This window comes from Lagopus muta, chromosome 5 (genome assembly GCF_023343835.1).
Source record: "Lagopus muta isolate bLagMut1 chromosome 5, bLagMut1 primary, whole genome shotgun sequence".
Classification (NCBI taxonomy): domain Eukaryota; kingdom Metazoa; phylum Chordata; class Aves; order Galliformes; family Phasianidae; genus Lagopus; species Lagopus muta.
In genome coordinates this window covers 24,721,187-24,745,880 of record NC_064437.1, presented here as the reverse complement: position 1 = coordinate 24,745,880, position 24,694 = coordinate 24,721,187, and the positions used below count along the sequence as shown (strand labels likewise).

At 52.5% G+C, this 24,694-nt stretch overlaps 1 protein-coding gene across 7 annotated transcripts in view; it reads left to right on the top strand.

The window, feature by feature from the left end:
- CACNA1E (calcium voltage-gated channel subunit alpha1 E) overlaps positions 1-24,694 on the top strand; it is an 89,531-nt gene that overhangs the window by 40,265 nt on the left and 24,572 nt on the right. For 5 of the 7 annotated variants that reach the window (XM_048945303.1, XM_048945307.1, XM_048945301.1 and 2 more), the window contains 19 exons: positions 3,518-3,621; positions 12,454-12,569; positions 13,100-13,153; positions 13,466-13,600; positions 13,789-13,992; positions 14,987-15,099; positions 15,314-15,426; positions 15,542-15,673; positions 16,008-16,080; positions 16,420-16,537; positions 16,718-16,785; positions 17,669-17,766; positions 20,402-20,458; positions 21,794-22,399; positions 22,485-22,747; positions 22,967-23,126; positions 23,411-23,540; positions 23,666-23,725; positions 24,001-24,107. In XM_048945303.1, the coding sequence (XP_048801260.1) occupies positions 3,518-3,621; positions 12,454-12,569; positions 13,100-13,153; positions 13,466-13,600; positions 13,789-13,992; positions 14,987-15,099; positions 15,314-15,426; positions 15,542-15,673; positions 16,008-16,080; positions 16,420-16,537; positions 16,718-16,785; positions 17,669-17,766; positions 20,402-20,458; positions 21,794-22,399; positions 22,485-22,747; positions 22,967-23,126; positions 23,411-23,540; positions 23,666-23,725; positions 24,001-24,107 (2,711 nt within the window). The remainder of the gene's footprint in view (positions 1-3,517; positions 3,622-12,453; positions 12,570-13,099; positions 13,154-13,465; positions 13,601-13,788; positions 13,993-14,986; positions 15,100-15,313; positions 15,427-15,541; positions 15,674-16,007; positions 16,081-16,419; positions 16,538-16,717; positions 16,786-17,668; positions 17,767-20,401; positions 20,459-21,793; positions 22,400-22,484; positions 22,748-22,966; positions 23,127-23,410; positions 23,541-23,665; positions 23,726-24,000; positions 24,108-24,694) is intronic. The other 2 variants (XM_048945308.1, XM_048945306.1) reach the window with 1 other exon arrangement.

Below are 24,694 nucleotides of genomic sequence, written 5' to 3'. Positions count from 1 at the left end.
TCCAGAGGTGCCCTGCAAAGGCAGAAGGTGCTTTTTGCTAATTTTTTACGCAGAAAAAACTGAGTTTGTGGTTGTTTTATTATTTTTTCCCAGCACAGCAAAAAAATCCTGAAGTTTCTCATGCTGAGGGAGGGTATGTGTGGGCTGCGAGCCTGTGCTTTGCGTTTGACGACAGTATATATTTAGACTTCTTTAGACTTCTGGCCCCTGAGTGAGACCTGCTTTTGCAGCTCCCTATGCCTTTTCCTGCCCTTTGGAAATATAGCAGCTGCCAAAGTAACAGGGCCAGTCCATGTGGTGGCTTTGGTGGTGGGTATGGTGCCAGCACTGTCACCCCGGTGGCCCGAGCCGGTGAGGTGGCTTGGGTCATTTATATGCTTTGTATATGTCAGTGTCTCACGCGTTCCTGGAGGTGGTAGTGAACACATTTTGTGGTCAGGCAGCCAAGGAAGAGTGTGGCTGGTGGTATTTTAGGATGGAGTGATTCACAATGGGCTGTCAGGGAGGTGGTGGAGTCTCCATCCCTCAAGGTATTGAAGAAATGTGTGGATGTGGCACTAATGGGCATGAGTTAGTGGTGAGACTCAATGATTCAGTTTGATGGATGGCCTTGGTGAACTTGAAGGTCTTTCCAACCTGAATGACTCTGTGATTCTGTAATGAGAAGGTTGTTGCCTTAAAGGTGAAGAAGAAGGACCAGACATCAGGTGGCTCCTCAGTTTCCCAAAGGCTTTATATGAGCAACAGGCCCATCTCCAGCACAAGGCCAGGGGCAGGAAGGAGTTTCTTCATTTCAAGGAGTTGCAGCTTTGGTGTGGTCTGAGGATTGAACTACCCGTGGTCTGGCCTCCCTGGACCCTGCATGAGATGTCCTGCTGGGTCCTGAGCAAGTGGAAAATCTATGGGAAGGCACAAGGTGGTCTGTGGAAGGGTATTAAGAGTGAATGATGCTCCAAATATAAAGGAAAAGGGGCTGCTTGTTAAAGAAAATGATTTCCAAAGAAGTTGGGAAGTGCCAAAATTGAAGCAACATGAACCTTGTGCAGAGTGCTCAAAGGAGCAGTAAGTGGTTTCTCACCTCTGCCAATCACGGAACCATTGAGGTTGGAAAAAAACAAAGAGATCACCAAGTCCAACCATCAGCCCATCCCCACCGTGCTCACTAAACATCACTCAAGGCAACATCTACCCTTTTCTTGAACACTTCCAGAGACAGTGACTCCACCACTTCCTTGGGCAGCCCATTCCACACCTCACCCCTCTTTCAAAGAAGAAATTTTTCCTAATATCCAACCTGGAATAAGGGGATGTTTGGACACAGACCCCCACACCAGGTGGACATTTCACTCAAACTTCTGGTGAACCCAAGGGCGACAAAAGGATGCATAGTGTGACCAAGAACACGAGCATGGCCACAGCCCATTGTGCCCACCAGCTTGACGATGAGCATCACCCCCACTGCATTTAGGGGAAGCTGGCACATAGATGGCAGGTCTGGTCCTGCGTATTTATAACAGCTCTGGCGTGCTGGGGGAGGCACCAGCTGACTGGGGAAGAGTGAATGCAGTGCCTATATTTAAAAGCGGGGGGAGGAAGGGAAAAGTAAGGCAGGCAGGAATAGGGCTGCGAGCCTGACCTCAATTGCATGCCATTTCGGAACAGATTTTGGAGGCGAAAGAGGAAAATGAATCATGGGTTTGCCAAAGGTAGGTCATGCCGGGCTAACCTGGCATCCAAGGACTGGTTTTCTAAGTGCAGGAAGCATGCAGAGTCGCTTGTCGTAGTAATGCTTTCCCTAAGGGGAAGGGTTGGTGGAGCAGAGCTAGTGGGAAGGGAGCAGCACCAAGGTGGGGCTGGTTTAGGGCTCTCAGGGTGAGTCGTGTGCTTGTTGGAGAATGACGAGGATATACGTCCCAAGAACTTGGGTCTTTGTAACTGGAAGGTGCCAGGATGGAGATGGAGGGGAAAGAAGAGAAGCTTTCAGGCAGGATGGTGAGGTCTCAGCAGCATCACGCATGGGTGCAGCAGGACCTGTCAGCATTGTTCACTTGGGTCTCCTGTGTACATGGATGATGAACGGAGCCTGGACTGGAGCAGACGAGGGGCTGCTGGATGAACGAAGAGGGAGAGGCAGTCATGCGGGAGAAAACTGGATGAACCTTACTTGAGCTACCAGAGCAGAGCCTGGGAATGGCAACAGTCACCATCTATAAATACTTCAGGATGGGAAACAGGGAAGAGAAGAGCTATGTAAGCCAAAGGTCAATGTTGGCAAAACTACAAATGGATATCAACTGTCCACAAATAAATTTAGGCTGAGACTTAGGGACAACCATTAGAGTGGTTGCCATTTCCAGTGGGAACAGTGCATTTTTCAGGGTTAGGCACTCCTCGGCTTTGAGGTGGAGAGGTAGTCTCACTGTCTACTATGGGTTTGAGAAGCAGTGAGAAATGCTGAGCTCTTAGGGAACAAAAGAGAAAATGCTGGCAATTAGAGCAGGGTGATGCTGGTCCCCATTGCTCTAAATTCAGCTGTGCTTTCAGGGCACAACAGTGTGTGGGGGAATATGCCTTCTTCACCTATAGGAATGGAGCCCCTGTGCTGAGAGCTTGGGGGAAAGCCCCTGGCTCTCAGGCTTGGTCTTTGGTGGGGAGTGACCCCAATATTGGTGGTAGATACCCAATGGCACCTGGACAGCAGAGTGGAGTCCAGTGTGAGCTTGTTCCAAGAGGTTCACAGTGCCTTGATTGCCATGGGGAATGCTGCTGTTGGAGAGCAGTGGCCTGGCACCGGGACTCATGGGTGAGTCCAAGTATCTCTGGAGAGCAACGGTGAGTATGGGATTTCAGTGCATCATTCGCATTTCCTGGAATGGAGACCAACCTCAGGGTAGGGGCTGGCATACAGCACTGGTGTCTCTCCCTGCAGCATCCTTCTGTGTGCTGGTTGGTGCCCACAGCCAGATGTACTGGTGGCCCCAGTACCTGTGTGGTGGTCACCAGAGGTGGCTACCTCCCCACTTGCAGGTTCCTGTGCTGGCCGATGGGGAGACGTGGTGCCAATGACTCAGACGGAGATGAGGGCTTAATTAGCACGGGGAGAGGAGGAAGAAAGAGAAAAGAGAAAGAGCCTTTCATTGCAACAAGATTGATGCCACCTCCCCCAGACAGTCACGTTCTGCCGCATCACCCTCCAGCCTGGCATCATGTGCACAGTGCCTTACACTAGGGGACAAATGGGGCCAGGGAGTGGCTGCGAGGGGTGAGGGGGCATGGCTTTTATTAAAAGCTTTGTTTGGTGAATAACTGTCTGGAGCTGCAAACTGCTTCATGCAGCCAGAATGGAACAGTACGGTGGGATGATGGCAGAAGCCTATTGTCAGGGTTGGCGAAGAGCTGGTCACCCCAAGGAGCTTGGTGTGGTCAGTACAGAAGGAGAATCTTCCTGCACCTGAATTAATGTACCTTCTGCTTGTGCTGTGCATAACGTCACCCCTGTGATTTCTTTCCCCTCCAGACCAATGATGCCTTAGGAGCCACCTGGAACTGGCTATACTTCATCCCCCTCATCATCATTGGATCCTTCTTTGTCCTCAACCTTGTCCTGGGAGTGCTGTCAGGGTAAGCAAGTCACCATCCTCCTGGCATGTGCCTGAGCCCTGTGCCTGGCCCTGGTGCTGCCATGTCCCAAAACCTTGCTACTCCCCTCCATGCCTGTCTCACAATAAGGTGCTGCAGATTTTGGTGTTTTGATGTGCAAGAAGTTGTTGACTGTGACTGGGAGGGAAGAGGGAGAGGAAGAGATATAGAAATGCCTATGAGTTTGGGTTGTGTCTGTAGCCAGGTGCACATTCGACAGCTGATGGAGCGTGGTGGGCATGGGATGGGTTTGGGAGCTGTTGGCTGGGGATCCCCAGCATCACTTGCACATGGAGGGGGACGCAGGGGAAAGATGATTGTCTTATTCCTGATCTTCCATGTGGAACAGAGATTTTCCTCCAAGCCATCAGGCTGGCCTTGGAGAGAAAAAGGCTTCTTGTTTCCATGACAATGAACTGCGGCTGCATTAGCGCATCCCCAGCACTGGCAGAGGTTGGCATGTGGGGAGGGTGGCTGGTGGTGAGGCTGTGCAGAGTGAGGGCAGTGGGGCATGGTGGGTGGGGTGCTCCTGCTGGGGTGTAATCAGCAACCCCATGGAGTACCTTGAGGGTGTTCCAAGATGCTTTTTTTTGGGCACAGGATGGCTGTATGGCCAGAGACAGCCTACAGTGAGGAAAAAAAAGACTTCTTTGCATGTACATCATATGATTCCTTGGTCCTTGTTTTGAGTGTTGTGTGATGTCAGAATGCAGGGATCAAAGTGGAAGCTGACCATCTCCATCACTGTCTTAAACGTCCCCATGAGTTCAGGTGTGATGGCAATGGCATGTTCCTCTCTTGATGTCTGTCCACAGCAGGACTGTGTGGGGCAACCCTTCCTGCATCTGCTGAATTGGATGCAGGCACCTCAGGCTTTTCCCAGGCGCTGGCTGGCATTTCCAATGTTTGTTTATTGCTGATAGGGTTTGTACTGGGGAAGGATGCAAGTGGGTGGGTGGCCTAATTGGCAATGGAGATGCTCTTGTGGTGTGCCAGCTACCTAAGGAAAAGCTTGACTGCTCAGCTCCTGGAGGGCTGGGCAAGGTGATGGAGGCAGCCAGATGGGCTGTGCATGGCCACCAGTGAGGCCACAGCCTCCCTGGGTGCAGGACCTGGTTGAGGCTGGCTGTCCTCGTGATGAGGCTGTTGGAGGACTGTGAAATGCGGTGTCCTCAGAGTGGAGGTACGCAAAGGCTGCCTTCCTTACTTTGCTTGCAAAGGTTTTGTTGGTTTTAACATTTCTCACCATTCTGTTGTGCTGAAAGAGAGCACTGGGCTCTGCTCTGGGAGGCAAAGGCTGGCTTTTCTACTCCGCATCCCCCTGCACTGGGCTGAGCAGGGAGGGGGTGGTTGCACTGGGATGTGGTCTGGCCTCCTGCCTTCCCGGCTACAGCTCAGCAGCTGTTCTCACTGGGGAGCCAACCAGCCACCCAAGGCAGGTCATGAATGCCAAGAGGCTGCAGGAGGACATTTGTTTCATTTGCCACCATTAGAAGTTTGCCTGAGCCCAGATTTAGCAATCTTCTGGTTGCGATGCGCATCTCTCCCAACAGTCAGTTCCCCAACTGTTAGGCTGAGCCATGACCTCCGTGATGTAAACAGCCTGGATCCATCTGCTCCTGAGCACTAAGTATGTGGGAGAGAAAAAGCAATGATTTCCATCATGCCGAGGCCTCTCGGTTTGCTCTCTAAATACTAACACACACACATGCGCTGGAATTGCATGCACCGCTATTAGCAGAGATGGAGTAGCTCCAGGCAGGGGCTTGGAGAGCCAGATCTTCTGGGGCTTTGGCATTTATTGCTGCGTCTATTAACTTTTTCCCCTCTATGGGTGCAATTACAGATCAATTAATTCCAACTGAAAGCAGGAAAGGGAAAAAAAAAAAAATTGGCCCCGTTCCTCTTTGTGCACATTTCGCAGGTATAAAGCCCAAGGAGATGTGACTGCTCAGCTTTTAAAGCTCCACAAGCTCCTGAAATAACCCTGGCAGGAGCATCAGAGAGAGCAGGGAAGGAGCAGCCACTGCAGTGCTGTGGGGCGGGGAGCTCAGGAGCACGACTCGATACGTCGTGTGTCCTAGGGCTGGTGTAACCCAGGGCGATGCCAAAGCAAGAAGTTGAGCAGTGATGGCAAGAGAAATGAAATCTATCTGCCTTGTACCAAACAAGAGAGTAATTTAAATCCTCCTAATTGCTTCCACTCATCCTGGTGATGTTAAGTCTTTTCTCCCTTTGAGTCTTTTCTGCCCCCCACCTTCAGCTCTTGCACTGAGCCTTTGAAAGAAACGACTAATGTTATAATTAAAGGATCAATTTGGCAAGATTTCTTTGTCTTAAGATCTTCTTTCTTTCAGGTTGGGTTAGCACTGCGTTCCCAGTCTCCTGAGAGTATTCTTCAGCTCCTCCAGGAGCCTTCTGTACCATCTCTCAAATCTTTTCACTTCGCTTCATTTGGATTTTTTTTTTCCTACCCGATTTTGAGGCATAACAAATGATGAATAAGATTAAGTTTTAACAATTAATGATCGGGGCGTCAAAGGCACAAGGGCACAAGTGCACGTTGTCAATGGAAGCAGGGGTTTCTGCTGGCCCACGTTTGAGCTGGATCAGGTGGTTTGAAGCCAAAGATGGATGTGGGGTGGGTGCCCCATCCCTACAGACAGACATGTCAGGTTGGAGGGGCTCTGAGCACTGATGGAGCTGTAGGTGTCCCTGCTCAGGGCAGGGCAGTGGGACCAGATGGCCTTTAAAAGTCCCCTCCAACTCAAATGGTTCTATGATTAATGCCTTGGAGGTGCTTGTGGAGAAGTCTTGAATGACAGCAAGATGCCAACAAATGCACCCAGGAAGTATTGCACTGGAAGCTTACATTGTGTTTTCTTCAGCACTAGTGGCATCTTGAGGAGTGGTTTAGAGGAGGGCAGGATGTCTGTGCCCACTGTGTGTTTGGGAATTTGCTCTTCTGAGCTGTAATGGGGATGTAGATTTGGGCTGCACTTGTTGCTGTGCTCTGGAGAAGCTCTCATCTCACCAACATAGCACTTGAGCACCTTCTGCGGCTGATGCAAAGGAGCGATGCTCATCTATATTCAGCAGCCAGGTGGGCATCCATATTCATTGAGCACCTCTCCGCCTCGCCTGCTTGTGCCACCTGTCCCCGAGGCCCCAGTCCCCATGTGAACACGCTGCCTGACAAGAGGAGCATGTCAGGACTGCCACGTCCCCCATGTCACTGGGAGCGTCGTCTTCTCCTGCAGCCAGTGGGACCAGAGAGAAAAACCCCCAGCCATGAGGCAGTGCAAGGTTCTCCCCTTTGATTTCTCCTTGGGAATTATTTGCTGGCACGGCTCAGCCGCTCCGTGTTTGCTGTTTTTCTTGCAGATGTGCTCTGCGGACTCCCCGTGGTTTGCAGGCTGCTGGTGAGGGGCTCACTTTGATGCTCTTCAGAAAGCACTCAGCAGCGAGCTCTTTCTTTTGGAGATTGCTTTTGGAGCTGTTTGTTCCAGTTCTTCCCTATTTCAGTTAGCAATAGCATCCATGAACTCCTTGACTGGGTAGATGGATCAGCCTGATGATTGGGCTGAAGGTCTTCTCCAACACAGATGATTCTACAGCTTTGGCAATGCCCAACTCCTTGTAGTGGCCATGATAAGGATAGGTTAATTTAGGAAAATGTAGGTTAGATGTGAGGAGGAAATTCTTCACTCAGAGTGGTGAAGTGCTGGCACTGCTGCCCAGAGCTGTGGGTGCCCCATCCCTGGAGGTTCCCCAGGCCATGGATGGGCCCTGGGCAGCCTGAGCTGGGGGGACAGCGAGCCCACAGCAGAGGGGGCTGGGGGGTTTTGAGGCCCCTTCCAACCCAGTCATACTGTGATTCTCTGAAAGAGGTGCTTTACACCTTTGCTGGGTGGGTTGGGCAGGATCTCCCAAATGAATCACTGCGCATTATCAGTCCTCTGTACGCTGTAGGCGGCTGTTTGTTTGTTTTGCAGTGGCAATGACATATCTAGCAGTTGTTGTGGGTTTTGCACTTGATGGTTGGTTCTGAATCCATTGTATTTGCGTTTTGAAGCCGTCAATTAGAGAGCTTGAAAGTTGCTGGGATGATAACGTGATGAAATACTGAAAAATGGTGATTTTTTCATGCTGTATCAGTACTAGCCCCACACCTCCCATCTGCAGATTGCTGTCGCTTGCAAAGAGGGACAAAACCTGCCTTGTTTACAGAGGATGAAATGCAGAGCCCAGGAGAGGATGGGAGGAGCGGCATGTCCTTGGAACAGTGGAAGCACAGATGCAAACCCCACCTTGTCACATTGAGACACATGTTGAAGCTGAGGCTCTGCAGCTGGATGTCAGCGGCTTAACATTTGATATTTACCCTCTTTGACCTTTGTTTTTCTCTACTTCAAAACAATAAGCTCTGCTGGCTCGTGGCTGCTCTGAGCCCAGCTTGTGTCCTGGGAAACTCAGCTGCATTTAAAGGTAGCAGTGCACGGAACATCAGGGCTGAGCCGAACATGCAGCAAACCTCCATGTGTGCGTTTCTCCTCAGATCCCAGAGTGTCACTCCTTGGGAGGAGCACAGTGTCCTCTGAAATAGCTGGCCACTGGTAGCCCTGTCTCCACTGCCTTTGGGCCCTACATGGGGCCGCACATCTGCACCTCTTGGAGGAACCAGCTTATAAAAGAACCTCTGGGGATGGGAACTTTGGTGGTTCCTCACTGGAGCCACTCAATTCCCTGTTCACTGTTGGGGACAGTTGCCTGTTTGCACTGCCTTTTCCCGGTGCTTTCACATGGGCATTGCTTTCCCCCTCTGCCTCTGTTTTCGTTCACAGAAAACCCTTCTCCTCTTGGCGCATGGTGTCAATGCAAATCAGCGTGACGTGCTCTGTGTGAATCATTCACGCTGCTCGCTGTCAGCCCTGTCTAACACAAGCCCCTGTAGGACCTGGCAGAGGGCTTCCAGTGGTACCCATTAGAAAACCTCTTTTAAATCACAAGCTTCTCCCAAGGTAGAGGGTAATCATCAGCATCTGCCTCTGCTAAATGGATCGCTGATGTAAGGCACGACCTCAGCAGCGCAGCGCCCAGACCCTCTGGCTGGCAGTGCCAGCTCTGCTGCTTGCTTGCACCTTCTGTTTAAGCTCCAGCACCAGCTCACAGGGAGCACTCGCTGCTCTTGTTTTAGTTCCTTTACACCTCTTAGGTAGATACCAGCTGATCCTCCTGTTCTGCACCTGTCTCATCTATCCTCTCCAGATCTCTAGGTGCCAGCTCTGTCCCTTAACCTTTCTGGAGGTGAAAGTGTTTTTCCTCAAGCTGTGATGCTCAAAACAGGAGCCGTGAGCCTCCCTCGTGCTGAGCAAAGCAGAAGCATTACCTGGTGCCTTACAGATGGCATCTCTTGCTACACGGCCCACTACAACTGGCTTTCTTACAGCAGCACGCTACTGCTGCCTCAGCTTCAGCATGTGAGCCTCTTCCCACCCCATCTGCTGCTGTGTGTCATTTTATGACCATTTTGGTAGCTGCTTTGCTGGCACTGTGCTTACTGGTGGTGAAAGGTGGTTCTGTGGAGGTGGTTGGCTTCTTTGAAAGCATGGAAACCACAGTGTTGGTGCGACCTGTGCTATAGATAAGGGTAGTGAAGTACTGGCACAGGCTGCCCAGGGAGGTGGTGGGGTCACCATCCCTGGAGGTGTTACAGAACCATGGAGATGTAGCACTGAGGGATGTGGGCAGTGGGGATGGGATGGGGGTGGTGTTGGACGTGATGATCTTAGTGTTTTTTTCCAACCTCAATGATTCTATATATCCCCTCTGGACTCCAAGATGCTCCTGGTGTAATACAAGTGGGTTGCAGCATCTGTGATAGTTTTTCTCTTAGCCTTATTATTATTTTTTTTTTCCCAAATGAGGCTGCTCTGAGGATGCTTTCACATGGTTTCTTCTCCTGTTAAAACTTGACCTTGGCCCTGCAGTGCTTTGAGCCAAAAACACCAATGAAGAAGAGGAATCTAGTGGTTGGCAACCCTGCTCATAGCATGAGGGTGGAAGCGGATGGTCTTTAAGGATCCTTCCAACCCAAGCAGTTCTATGGTTCTATGAATGCACAGCTGCAGCAGCAGCCTAGAGAAGGAAGGCTGCCCCAAGATCTCCTGCTGGGCACAGGAGTGGGAACGAAGAACGATTTGCAGGCATGGGAAGAGCAAACCATCTGCTCCTATGGCCTTGGCAGGCTGGGCATGGGGTCTGGATGCTGCCTCACTGGTGTGAGAACAGATGGCACTGAGCTCCCACCACAATTTCTAGCCCTTCCATCCATCTCTCAGTGCCTGCCATTGGTATTCCCAAGGCTGTGGTGACACTGGGTCCTACACAGCCCCATATTTGGCACAAGGTGGGTTTCACTATGGCAAGGGAATTTTTCCATGCTGGAGGCTTGAATGTGCCTGTGCAGATCTGGGGACCTTCCATAGGACTGGGGAGTGATGCCGGATGCTTTGCAAAGCCAAACAGTGCTGTTTCACGGGGCACAACCTAACACCATAGGGAGCAGCATCCTTCATGGCAGCCAGCCCCGTGCTTGGAGCGTTCCCAGGCGGCTGTCAGTCAGCACGGCCAGCCCTGCGCTCACTGCACAGCGCTATCTCTACCCGCTGCTGCAAATTGGCTCTGAGCAATCCTTGATCTGTCAGCATCGCCTACCCACTCTCAGATGTCACCAGCCCCCGCTGCTGCCCTGCTCGGTAACGTGTCTCACTGAAATGTAATAATTCATTAAGTTGAGTTTAACTTTTCCCTCCCCCCCTCCCCCCCTTCCTCCTCCTAATGGACAAAAGCAATTAGGCTCCATTAGGGAGCAGGAGTGTGGGAAGCATCTCCCTCGGAGCTGCTGCCACAGCAGAAAGGGCCGTTGTGTCCCTGGGTGTGTGTGCGTGTGGCACCAGCTTCTTGCAGTCAGGGTTCTGCAAGGCAATGCTTGGCCACGGGGAGATGGCGCTTTGGCTTTCATCTCTCTTGGCTGCAGGGGACTCGGGGCTTTCGTGTGCAAACCATGCCCAGCCAAGCCAGGCTCAATGAGATTGCTGGAGAAGATACTACAATGACACGGGTCACACCAGGGCACAGCATCAGTGGGGTAAAGGCACGGTCCCCGCTGGCTCTGGCTGCCGATGGCATCTTCTCTCTCCTTGGCATCTCCATGTTAGCAGCGCACAGAAGCTGGCGTGGGGGATGAAGCGCAGCCGGCACCATCCTGCCTTTCCCCCGCGCAAGGCAAGGAGCTGTTCCACATGCCGTGCCCAAAGCGAGTGCCTTTCCCCGCCGGCTGTGGGAGGTGCTCCCCGCCCTCCTTCCCTCCATTTAGGCTGCTTTTCTCTTCCTTTCCTTTTGTTCTCTCCCCCTTCCCTGCCCCAGGAAGAAAGTCTCATTTTGGGCTGAAAGCTGGAGCTGGAAGGAGAGAGTCATTTGATGCTCAATGCCGGAGCGGCAGGAAACTTCACCTTCCTGGGGTGGAATTAAAAATGCTTGAATTGTCTGCGGATCTCAAACAAGAGATGCAGGGAACATTTCAGGGCTTTTCACACAAACACGCGCTCACACACATGCAAAAGCCCACACAGCATTAAGGGTGTAATAGCTCAGCTGGGGTGATGCACTTGAACTCCCCCTGCAGCAGACAGACCAATTCTTTCAGTTATTTGGAATATTCTAAGACTGGAGATTGCTGCTGGGCTCCAGGGAGAGAGATGTTTGTCTTGTAGCTTGTTCTCCACAATCGTGTTCCTCCTGGTGTGCAATCCAAGTCCTGCAGGACTTGGGAACATCAGCCAGCAAATTCCATCCCAATGATGAGAAAGGGTGTGCTGGGAGATGTCTGGGGCAGGGGGTGCTCCCTGTGTGCCAACCTGCTCCTTGCTGGAGTTGTAACGTGTGAATGGATATGCCCCAGGTGCTTGGTGTGTGTCAACGATGGGTATGGTATCTAGAACGTTTGGATGTGTTTAGGAGTGGATGTAAGCACATGGATGCTGCCATATCTGTGCACATTAGAAGCTGTGTGAGCAGTGGGCATGGTGTTAGCTCTGAGGTCCTTAGGGTGAATCATGAGAAGACCCTCCAAGGAGAGGCTGGAGAGAGAAAGGAAGATCCCCAGTCAGAGCCTAAAAGCATGTGCCCTAGTGAATGGTATTGCAGGAGAGAGGCCAGAGAGGTGATGGATGCCCCATCCTTAGAGATATTCAAGGTCAGGCTGCATGGGGCTCTGAGCACCTGATGGAGCTGTAGGTGTCCCTGTTGATTGCAGGGAATTGGACTAGATGGCCTTTAAGTGTCCCTTCCAACTCAAACAACTCTATGATTTTATAAAAATCCCACTTCATTGTGGCTTGCTGGAGATTAAGAGGGAACCCAGAGCAAATTTGCCAACTGGTGTGGAACTTGGAGCAAAGGAAGTGTTTGGCAACTGTTGCTGGAGAAGCAGATGAACCTTGGATGGAGCATCACCCGCCTTCTTCCCCGTGCACCGTGTGCTTCCTGTGCACAAAGAGCCGAGAGCTTCCCAGTGCTGTTTCTCTGCCCTCTTTGCTCATCCAATGCTTCTCAAGAGTGAATCCACTATCCAAGGACTGTTCCTTCTGATTCAGCCAACCCAACTCTTGGCATGCTGGCTTTGGCCATCGGTTGGGTGACAACAGCAGAAACAGCTGTGACTGGAGGCAGCGAGGTGAGGGGTGTGTGCTGTGGATGGGATGTCCATGGGACACCTGTGTGTGCTCTCATCACCACTCTGTGCTATTGCAGGGAGTTTGCCAAAGAACGTGAGCGCGTGGAGAACCGCCGGGCCTTCATGAAGCTGCGGCGACAGCAGCAGATCGAGCGGGAGCTCAACGGCTACCGGGCCTGGATAGACAAAGCGGGTAAAGGGCTGGGATCCCAGGGGGCGGTGGGAATGTAGAGCGGTTGGGATGGAGAGTGCTCTCCTTGCAGCCCCAAGGTGGTCCTGGTGCTCACAATGGGTGTGTGGGTGAGCTCAGCCCCAGCAGACATGATGGCAAGTCTAACTTGTGAGTGAGCGGAGAAGAGATGTGATCAGCAGGAGAAGGAGTTAGCAGAGGGCAAGGAGCCCTTCAGAAGTCTCACAGGGATATGTAGAGGGGTTTATTCTGAAAGCATGACTCAGAAACAAGGTTTTCTATCTACAGTATTCAGCTTATTTAGTTACTATTTAGTTATTATTTAGTAGGGCTGAAGTCATTTCTCATTCTGATGTGAAATGTGGCAGCTGCTCCTTGCCAACCCTGAGAATTTGCTTTTGGATGCTTACTCTATAGCTGATGAGAGTTTGCACCCTCTAGCAACCACTTCCAGGCCAGGCAAAGTGGTTAAGTCTGATGTGCTCAGCCAATGGTGGCTTGTCTCCTGATGCTGAGCTGTGTGTTTTGCATAGAGGAAGTCATGCTGGCTGAAGAGAACAAAAACGCTGGGACCTCAGCCTTAGAAGGTAAGAGAACATCCTGCAAAAGCACCTACTGCCCTTCCTTGTGCCTTAAACCCTCCTCTGTGAGTGGAGAAGGGCCTACAGATGCTCCATTGGGGTCTGCAGCCCAGTGGAGGGATGGGGAGAGATGGATGGCTCCTGAGGCCAGGAGATGGCTGCTCCTGCAGAGGAGTATCTCTGGCCTGGGGTCAATTGAGTGTGATCATATCTCCATCCCATGCCCAGACCTGAATTCACCAAGTACTGATCATGGTCCTATGATCAGGTTGCTGGCAGAGCTGGCCCACCATGGTCCAACCCTGTTCTTCTTTCCAGTGCTCAGGCGAGCCACCATCAAGAGGAACCGGACAGATGCCATGAACCGTGACTCCAGCGATGAGCACTGCGTCGATATCTCCTCCGTGGGCGAGCGGAGGCTGGCACAGAGGAGGCCTCTTCATCCCACCTTGGGTCAGTGCAGTTCGAAGCTTTCCTCCCCCAGACATCTGACAGCACACTGAGTTGTGGTGGTTGCATACAGCACGGTCGGACATCCTTTTGCCATTGTGTTGGGAGCCAGTTGACTCACCTCCATGTTGCAATGAAGGCTGGAGATCCCAGCTCCTCTTTGCACCTTGGCACCCCTTCTTTTCCCTCAGGTAACCCTCTGAGTCGCTCTGGTCTCAAAGGAGTGGATGGAGCCTCTTATTTACGGCACAAGGAGCGGCTCCTGCGTATCTCCGTTCGCCACATGGTGAAATCCCAGGTCTTCTACTGGATTGTCTTGAGCCTGGTGGCTCTTAACACTGCCTGTGTGGCCATCGTCCATCACAACCAGCCGGCCTGGCTCACACACTTCCTCTGTGAGTCCCTGGGTTTGGTGCAGGGGTTGTGTTTATCCTGAAATTGTGAGCAATGGTGAATGGGAATCTTACTGGAGCTCTTTTTGAATGCCTACAGTTGCAGGGTCTGAGCTGGGAAGGTGTGAGTGTGCGTGGATGAGGCTGAACAATGGTCATGAAAGAACTTTCCAGCTGAAGTTTTGGTTCAGATCCCAATGACATTGGGGATCCCAATGACAGTGACTGGGGCATCCCCCAGTCTGCTGTGGGCTGTGGTACAAAGGGTCTCAGTGGCAGTACATGTATGCCCATTCTGGCGTGGTGCAACCAGCAGAGCAGCGTGGTCAACCCCACGAAAGTCATGTGTTACTTCCAAGCTGTTGCAGAAGGGACAGTGCTGCTTTCTCATCCATGTTACTCTTATTCACCTTGAAAACGTCCCCAGCAAGCCCCAGGCCTGCCCAGTCTGCATTAGCATGCTCAGGCCTGCTGGGATCCCAGCACGATACAGTGTGGTGTGGCAGCTGGTCGTGGTGAGAAGCATCTTTTGGACAAGGTGAAGAGCCAGACCATTGCCTGCTAATGTTTGTGAAATAGCTTGAGAAGCTTTTTATTGGCTTGTGGCTATTTGGCTTAGTTACCCTGGCCAAGTTCCAGTTGTGCAATGATTTAGATCCAAACTGCTAATATTCCCCTACAGGGCAGTGTGGTTAACATCTTGGAGGATGCTCCAACAATTGTCATATGATGTTAAGGAACTGCTTTGCTCCATGATAGCCCTCACTTGTCCTCAGTGCCCCCTGGGGCACCAATGCATCTGCCCTGAAAAATTAACATTGTGGGACTGGTGCTCTGTTATTTACGTTTAGCTCTTTGCATACTTGCTTCTGAATTCCATACCCTGGGGAGGCAGCGTGCTCCTTGACTCGTCCCACCTCTGTGATGTTGCTATGTGGGCCTCTGGTGGGTGCATGCACGCTGCCCAAGGGTAGCACATCTGGGTTTTTGCTTTCAGACTATGCAGAGTTCCTGTTTCTTGGGCTCTTTCTCCTGGAGATGTCCTTGAAGATGTATGGGATGGGGCCGCGCCTGTACTTCCATTCTTCATTCAACTGCTTTGACTGTGGGGTAGGTGGCTCCAGGGATGCTGCAGGCCAGGGAATATATTTAGGGTTGTCTACAGAGCAAGGGACCGATGAGAACACGGTCCTTGAAGGGGCCAGGACAACCAAACTGAAACACCAGGTTTTGGGGCAGGGAGGTGGGTGCTTTGCTCTCAAGAATGGCAAAGCTTCCTGCAGCAGCCTGTCCTGAGCTCATCTGGGCCATGTCTGTTTCTCAGGTCACAGTGGGAAGCATCTTTGAAGTGGTTTGGGCCATCTTCCGACCGGGGACCTCTTTTGGGATCAGTGTCCTACGAGCCCTTCGTCTCCTGCGAATATTTAAAATAACCAAGTGTGTACCAACCATTTGTGCCTGTCACCCTCCACCTTGGGCTGTGGCTGCAGCCCAAGTCCAGTCACTCCTGCTGGCATTGCTGCAGGTGCTCAGCACTGTCTCTGTTTTCTAGGTACTGGGCATCCTTGAGGAATTTGGTGGTCTCACTGATGAGCTCCATGAAGTCTATTATCAGCCTGCTCTTCTTGCTCTTCCTCTTTATTGTAGTCTTTGCCCTGCTGGGAATGCAGCTGTTTGGAGGGGGGTAGGTTGTTGCAGGTCTTGGGGAAACTGAGCTTTGCTGGGTGATTTAGAAGCTAAGAGATTATACCCTTGTGGGTGCCAGGAATTCTGCAGCTATGCTCCTCAGCCTGTTGCTACCAGTGGCAAGTTTCCCACACAAAAGTCCCTGCTTGTGAAGTGCCTTAGGGCTATGGGAAGCCTTCTGGCCACGATGTATTTATTCTATGTTTTGGCAATACGTGACCAGCGGATCTTCCCTAGAGTGGGTGAAAGTCCTTCTAAGTATGAATAAGCAGCCTATGTTTTGGTGACCTCTTTACTTGAGCTTGCTCATATCCTTCTGGTTCCACTTCCAGGTTTAATTTCATCGATGGGACACCATCGGCCAACTTTGACACTTTCCCTGCGGCCATCATGACGGTGTTCCAGGTAGGAGCTGGGCTGCAAGGGGAAAAAGGCAGATGGGTTTGGGGCCATCTGCTCACTGCACCCTGATTGGACAGGGTTCTAAACCAAGCAGGTCTCCCTCCATCATCTGCTAGGACATAACTTGCAGATGGCTCTCTTTGTCATTATACACGATGGAAGGGTTTCAAAACACTTCTCAGGAGACCTAGTCCCTCAGCAGTCTGATATTCACTCACTCAAGACTGTGCCTGTAGAACAGGTCTTCATACTCAGCTCTTGCCCTGTCTGGAATGGGTTGATGGGACTGTCCAGGTGGTGAGAAGGTGGCTGGTGACAGATCTGCTGGCTTTCTTTCTGCAGATCTTGACGGGTGAGGATTGGAACGAGGTGATGTACAACGGCATCCGCTCCCAGGGAGGCGTTCGCTCGGGCATGTGGTCCTCCATCTATTTCATCGTCCTCACCTTGTTTGGGAACTGTATCCACCTGGCCACTGTGCTTTTTGCAGAAATAAACCCATCTCATCTCCCTCTTTGGGGCATCCACTCTCCCCACCACTGTTCCTTCCTCTTTTTGAGCCATCAGGGCCAACCTCCCTCGGTGGCTGCAGATGCCCATGTCCTTAACACGTGGCTTATGCATCCTTAGCTGCTCACAGATACTCTGCTGAATGTCTTCTTGGCCATTGCAGTGGACAACCTGGCTAATGCTCAGGAGCTCACCAAGGTAAATTCCAGTTGCTTATTTTCCTTCTTACTGGTGGAAAGGGTGGGTGAGAGGGGATGGCACCAGGAGCAGTACCTGTGACCACTTTGCCCCTTAGCTCAGCTCAACTTGCAAAGAGGTCGTCTCAAAGTGGATGTGGGTTTCCTCCTCTAGGAGAGCTCACAGGAGAGTTCCCTGTGAGATACCAAACACTATCACTGGACCTTGGTTTGGGGACCTTGGTTGGGAACCTGCTGCTCTTGTGGCTCTCCTGAACACTCACACTTCACATCAAGTGTGGCCTAACCATTTCTCCACATAAGTTCCCCAGCTTTGTTTGCCCGCAGTCACACTGAGATAACTCTCATCTATCTGGTTTGGGTTGTTATTTGCTGGAGATGTGGCAAGGAAGCGCTTTCCAGCGATGTCACTATTTACTCCACATCTGCCTGCAGGGCAGTGGAGTGATTTAGAATGCAATTTAGGATGGCTCTTGAGAAACTTATTGGGCTTGACTGCTTTTAAGACCATGCTGGGAAATATTTGAGAAAGGCTAAATGTTGGGGCACCTTTTGGGCAAAGGCAAGGAAGCGAGAGCTGCAGGGGTCATTGCTGCTCTTCAAACGTGACCAGCTACCCCATGCTGCCTGCTTTTGCAGAGCTCATGCCTATTCCTCAGCTTATGTAGGCTCACACTGTCCCATTGTCCCTGTCCTCTCATGGGAGCAGATGATGATGGCAGCTTGGACTATCACCAAGAACTGGTCTGGTGGCAAAGCTGTGTCCCCATAATATGAGACAGGACATTTCTGCATGCTCCCCCTTTCTCTTGGCCCCTCTAATTGATGCACATTCCCTTGAACTGCTGGCCTCGCACTGAGCAACCCCTCTGTTTCTTTTGTAGGATGAGCAGGAGGAAGAGGAGGCCTTTAACCAGAAGCATGCCCTTCAGAAAGCCAAGGAAGTCAGCCCCATGTCTGCCCCCAATATGCCTGCTATTGAGTGAGTGACCCCATTCACCCTGAGCCTCCCTTTGCTTCCCAAGCCCATCCCTTGGGATGGATGGAGACGGATATGTGCTCCCCATGGAGCAGAGACCAGCTCACCAAGAGGCCCTGAGCTGCCCCCAGGCAGAGCCTCACATGGCAGAAATCTCCCCAGAGTGGCTTTCTGCCCCAAAACATAAAGCCTGGATACTTGAAGTTGCAGCTAAGGGTAAGAAATGAAGTCAGAGAGGAGGAGATTGGTGGTGATCACTCCTACAGAGCAGATCCAAACCTCCCTGGGCTCCTTTCCTGGCTGTAATGCAGTTACATGAGATGGAGCAGGTTTGCAAAATCACGTTTCATTGTGCAGAAATGTCATTTGGGAAGGAAAAAGCCCAAAACCGCATAAAGCTCCCAACACAATGTTAAAGAGCCCTGCCTCTGCATTTCAGCAGATGAAAGTTGTTTTTCCTTCCTAGACGCCTTTTTTTTCCCTTTATTTTGCCGTGTCATATGGTCTAAATCATATAAAACTTTCAAAGTCAACATTGGAACGAGGCGTTTTGATTTGTTTCCCAAAACAGTACATTTCAGTAAGGCTGAAGGGATTCATTTTTTAATTTTATTTTTTTTTATAGAATCCCTTCCCAGGGAATTTTAGGTTTCATCATGCTTTGAAAACAAGCCAGGTTCGCACACGGCAGAGTCTCCAGCAAATCTGCTGAGAGAAATCTAGGCAAGCTCCAATGCACAGTGTTGGAGGAAGTGGCGAGATTCATCTTAGACATTTGGGATCTGTCCAAGATCCCTGGCTCCTTGGATTTGCAGCAGTGGGATGTGATGATTCCCTGTCCTGAATGCGTGCCTGCTGGTTTTGAGGTCATGTACCTGTAAGATATGCCTGAGGATGAAGGGATATTCATCGTAATAGAGAAATCCATACAAGCAGGATTTGGGGGTTTATGGGCAAGATGGCAGAGCTTGTGTGTTGTGATGAGCTTTAGCTGCCCACCTGAATGCTAAAGTGAGAGAAGACAGAAATTTGGGCTGGAGAATGGAGAAAAATGGAGGATGGAGAGAGATGGAGAATGGAGAGGAAGAGGTGAGAGATGGAATGTGTGGGGACACCAAAGGATTTGTCCCCTCTGCACATCCTTGCTAGTCTTACAGCTGTTGCCAAATATAGCTGGTTAGGAAAGCAGATTTTCTTAACTTTAATGTTGCTGTTCCACTGGCATTTAAATGGGAGATATGGATATTTGCAGGTCTTTTTCCCTGTTCCTCCCCCTGCCTGGGATGGATCGTTTCAAGGGTTGCAGTGGTGCAAGCGTGACATTTTCCAGGGTCAATTTGGATGTCCCACTGATGCCAGCAGCCGGCGGGGGGACATGGTGGGGAAGTAGCAGGAAGGGGCATGCAAGAGCAGAGCTGGTGCCAAAGGGCCACAACAGTGCAGCAGAAGTGCTCTCGGCGTTTGGGCGCGCGCAGACACAGATGGCTCAATCAATTCCTACGTGGGTACGCGGTGCGGGCAGGTTGGGTTGCGCGCATTGGTGCCGGCAGAGAGGTCCGACTGTGGTTGGGAGGAGTGCTCCCACGTGGCCATGCTGGTGTGGGTGGCTGCGGTGCAGATTGGAGCATTGTGTGTGTGCACACGGGCGCCCGCGGTGCAGATGGCTCGGGCTGCTCGGTGAGTGGGAGGCCTGACGGACAGACGCATGCGGGTGCTGCAATGTGCAGGTGCCCACAGCGCTGCGCGGCCACTTGCTGAGGGAACGACAGCCGTAGCTGAGCCGTGTGCCCTGAGCGTGGAACTGGGCTGTTCTTGTGTGTGGGGCTGTGATGTGGCCCTGGCATGGCAATGGGACTGTATTGGGGGCTGAAGGTGTCAGTGCCCATGGTGAAAGCAGCTGCCCAGAGAGCTGTGGATGGCCTGTCTCTGGAAATGCCCAAGGCCAGCTTTGATGGAGCTCTGATCTAGTGCTTGATCTAGCAGTTGGCAACCTTGCCCACAGTACGGATGATCTTCTTTGTAATCTATAATTCTGTGATGCACAGAACCTTACAGACATTAGCTCTGCATGCACCTGGGGGTGAGTTTGGTTGTGCGTTCTTACACATATACGGCATTTGCAAAAAGCAAAGAATGTAAATCAGTGTATGCATATTTGCATATATCAGTTGTGTGTCCCACTCTGTGGTCACACGGTAGCACACATGGCTGCGTTAACACATGGTGATGCTCTGAGTATCACAGGGCCAGCCCGACACATCACCTCCTCTGTAAAAATGCTGCGTGTTACTAGAAGTGAATAGCTCTTTCCGCTTGGAGTATCCAAGGACCAGGACTTCGAGGCAGCTTGTTTGGTCACATCTTCCTTTCTCCCCAGCCCAGCTCTGCAGCCCTAGCACAGGCACTGCAGCGTGTGTCCCCTTGGCAAGCAGTCCATGTGTCCTGGTGGGATGTCCAAATGGGGCACAGGTGTGTGAGCACATACCGACCTTGTTGCTGGTGTGCAAGCACGGACAGGCAGCAGTTTGCTGGTAGCTCCTTGCTCCAGCATCCATGCGCCCTGGGGCACCTCTGTGCACAGCCTGCAGTGATGGAGGAGGGCTGGTGGGGATTGAACGGGTTTGTTTTTCCTCCCCAGAAGAGACAGGCGCAGGAGACACCACATGTCGATGTGGGAGCCACGCAGCAGCCACCTGTACGTGGGTCGCGTGTCGTCTATGGCTCCTGTGCTGTTGGGGCAGCTCCTGCCCGTGTGTGGGGTGCTTGGGGTGCTCCCCTGCACCCGTGTCCCTGCGTGCATTCGTGGCTCTGTGCATCTGTGTGTCGGTGTACCCGTGGGTGTGTGCAGCGTGTGCTCCGGGGGAGAGCGGCGTACGCGCGTGCACGTGTGTGTTTCTGTGTGCCTCGGTGTGTCGGGAAGGGGAACGTTTGTCCTCCGCAGGGTGTTTGTGTTTAGGGAGGTGTCAGGGATCCTAGAAGGCAGAATACAGAGGAGCTCTGGTTATGCAGGAAGCCAACAGCTGCAGCCTCAGATCCTCCATGTAGTCCTCCCATGGCATGTGTCAGCCCAGCTGTGCAGGCAGGGAAGGGTTCCTGTACCCTGTGATGTGCTCCATCGTACGTCTCAGCAGCAAGGGCCATCTCTCATAGAGAAAGGCTGCTCTTGGACCTGACATCTTATTCCTTTTTGCTCTCCATCTCCATCCTATCAGCATTGCCACACAAGCATGATCATCATTAGGGTAGTGTTGCTTCCAGAAGGAGCCTGGCTCTAAGGAGCTGGAGAAGCAAGGGCACTCCCAGTGCTGCAGCAATAGGACTTTGTCCCTGTTTCTTTGAAGAGACCTCATTGTAACCTTTCAGTGCTTAAAGAGAAATTATAAAAAAGGGATGGAGACTCACTTTTTACATGGTGACATTGATAGAATGAGAGGGAATGGCTTTAAACTAAAAGAGGGGAGACTTAGATGAGATGTTAGGAGGACATTGTTCACTCAGAGTGGGGAGGTGCTGGCATTGCTGCCCAGAGCTGTGGGTGCCTCATCCCTGGAGGTGCTGCAGGCCGTGGATGGGCCCTGGGCAGCCTGAGCTGCTGGGTGGTGTCCCTTTCCCCTGGGAGAGAGGGGTGGAACTAAATGGGCTTTGAGGTCCTTTCCGACCCAGACCATTCTATGGTTCTATGGTTGAAAGTGGTGTTGTCAGGCAAGCAAGATGATTGTGGTTGGTCACCACCTAGTTGGCATGGGGCAGGTGTGGGTCCATCATCCTGCAGTCCTGTAGTCTTTTGAAGGAGCAGGTGGTCAGGCTCAGCCAAATTGCCAGCCCCTGCCAGCACCAGAAGGATGCCCAAAGGCTGGGAACTAAGTCTTGGGGGCTGGGCAGGTGTTTGTATCCCCAAACTCCGTGTCTGGTGACTTGTGTGCACCCCCATGTCTTGTCACGGGGGCTGTGGGTGCATGCAGCAGGGATGGGATGGGGTGACATGCCAGCACTGGCGGGGACATAGATGACATGATTGTCCCTGCTGCAGGCGGGAGCGGCGCCGGAGGCACCACATGTCGGTGTGGGAGCAGCGCACCAGCCAGTTGCGCCGGCACATGCAGATGTCTAGCCAGGAGGGCATCAATAAGGATGAGCCACCCCTCATCAACCCACATGCCAGCATCTTCCGCCGCAAGAAACCAGGGGACGGCGTTGCCTTGGAGAAGTGCGATGAGGAGCAAGGTGGCAAGGGAGAGCGGCCGCCAGCTGAAGGTCCCGAGCAGCCGGCCCCGGGAACCAACCCAGGAGGTGGGGAGGACAGGAGGAGCCCATCGCCCCGTGCCAGGAGGGACAAGGAGATGTGGCAACACAAAACGTGCCATGGGAACTGCGAGCCGGGTGAGGAAGGGGCAGGAGGTGGCATCGAGGAGAGGGCGCGGATGAGGCAAAGCCAGCGGCGCAGCCGGCATCGAAAAGCCAGGATGGAGGGGAAGGAGCCGACTGGAGCCCTGGAGAGCCGAGCAGGTAGCCAGGAGATGGGGCTGGAGGAGCCCAGCCCTGCAGAGGGGATGCAGGATGGGGAGCGGCGTGGGGATGCTGCCGCAGCACTGGACCTGATTCAGGGCGAGCCGGATGCGAGTGGGGACCCCACCAGGTTGGTCGCTGGGGGACATTTTGCAGTCCTTGTGACTCCTTGTGTCATTGCCTTCCACTTATTTTCTCTTTTTTTTGCCCCAAAGGACCAATGGGGCTCCAAACGAGGAGGGAAGCCTCCCAGCATCAGCCCCTGAGCCCCCTCGGGGGATGGAGGGCAGCCTGGGTGAGCAGGACTGCAGCAGCCCAGACACCAGTGAGCAGGCCCTGCTTGGGGGGGCAGCACTGGGGGCCAGCCGCACTGTCAGCCACAGCGAGCCTGACCTGTCCTCCGTCACCGCCAACACCGAAAAGGCCACTGAGAGCACCACCATCATGATTGATGTCCAAGACTCCACTGTGGTACAGAGTGAGGACCACTCTCTCTTTCCTGAGCACACACAGGGAGGAGCTGAAGGCTGCTCATGTGGCTTTCCCCATCCATATCCATGGGGTGGGTGGGGGTGTCCATCCCATCATCCCATGTCATCCCTCCCGGTGTCCCCACAGCAGGGAGTGGGGCAGGTCTGGGGCAGAAGCTGCCCCTCACCCCACTTGGCTGCAGGCAAAGGCTCTCATTTCTCTGCAGTTAGCAACAAGACCGATGGAGAAGCCAGCCCCTTGAAGGAGGCTGAGAGCAAAGAGGATGAGGAGGAGATGGAGAAGAAGAAGCGGAAGAAGGAGAAGAGCGAGACAGGCAAAGCGATGGTGCCACACAGCTCCATGTTCATCTTCAGCACCACAAACCCGTGAGATTTTCTTATTTTTGGCTTTCATACAGCCCACCTCCACCGTGTCCACTGCCCACATCCCTCAGTGCCACATCTCCATGGTTCTGTAATACCTCCAGGGACAGTGGCCCCACCACCTCCCTGGGCAGACAGTGCCAATGCACACCACTGTTTCTGAGAAGAACTTTTTTCCTAATACCCAACCTGGATGGCCCAGGCCTGAAAGCCTGGAACAGTTCATGGCCTTTGCACACGTGGGGCACAGGGGGTGGCTGTAACAGATGGGGATTATCTCGCCGTAGGGTGCGCAGAGCCTGCCACTACATCGTGAACCTGCGCTACTTCGAGATGTGCATCCTGCTGGTCATCGCCGCCAGCAGCATCGCCCTCGCGGCTGAGGATCCTGTCCTCACCAACTCCGACCGTAACAAAGTGATTGCAAATCCCCTTTCTGTATGCCTCCAAAATGGGGCTTGTCTTGTGGCTGCTCTGGAGGAGCCTCAGTGAGCCTCTTTTCTGGGAAGCTGCAGCAAAGCACCCATGTCCTCTCTCTGCAGGTGCTGAGGTATTTTGACTATGTTTTCACTGGTGTGTTCACCTTCGAGATGGTTATCAAGGTAAGACAGCTGGCTGTGCTGGTGGTGGTGAGGGGAGCAAGCGTCTTGCGTGGGAAATAGCTCAGGTTTTCCACTCTGGTCCTGAATTTGATGATGGAAAATTAAAAGCCTGGTTCTTAGCAGTAGGATGAGAGAACTCGGTACTGCTCACATCAGCATCCAGACCCCCTTGAAATGCAATGCTTCTGGATCTCAACCCTATCCCGGCTGGATAGCTGGACAGCTTTAGCTGTGTGGCCAAGCTGCTGCCCTCCTGCCTGTTTTTATCCCCCCAGATGATCGATCAGGGCTTGATCCTGCAGGATGGCTCCTACTTCCGAGATCTCTGGAACATCTTAGATTTCATCGTGGTGGTGGGAGCTCTGGTGGCCTTCGCCTTGGCGTGAGTGGCTGTCGTCCTTGTGGGCTCTGCTTGGCTGGGAGGGGGGAGGATGTGACCGTGTGTTATAGCTGCAAGACCACAATCTAGGGGGAAGTTCTCTGTGATTTTGTGCTCTGAGAATAGCTTCTTACCGCTCTGAAGGCCAAAAGCTGTGCAGCTTCAGGGACTTGTTAGATAGATGAGAACAAAGAGTGTCAGAGCTGGAGTTGTACGCCTGCAATGCACTCCAGGGTGCACTAAACCAGCAAAGGCAGCACTCTGTGTGGTGGAGCTGCTCTCTGAATGCATCTGTGCTGGAAGTTGTGCTCTCCAGCTGGTGGCTTTCCCTCTGCTCTGAGGGTGGACATCACCCCATAGCCCTGCGGGGACAGGGATGTGGTCAGCAGGGGTTGTGCCCATATTCTCTGCATTGTCAGCATTGTGGCTTTTCCCTGCCCCCAACCTCTCGGGGGACAGAGAGATCCCCTTTGACATGGGGCCACTGAATTCTCTTTTGCACCCCCATGGAGGTTTGGGTTTCCCCACAGGCATGGCAGGAGCTCTCTGAGCTGGTCTGTGGTGCCCTCTCACCCTGCAGCCATCAGTGC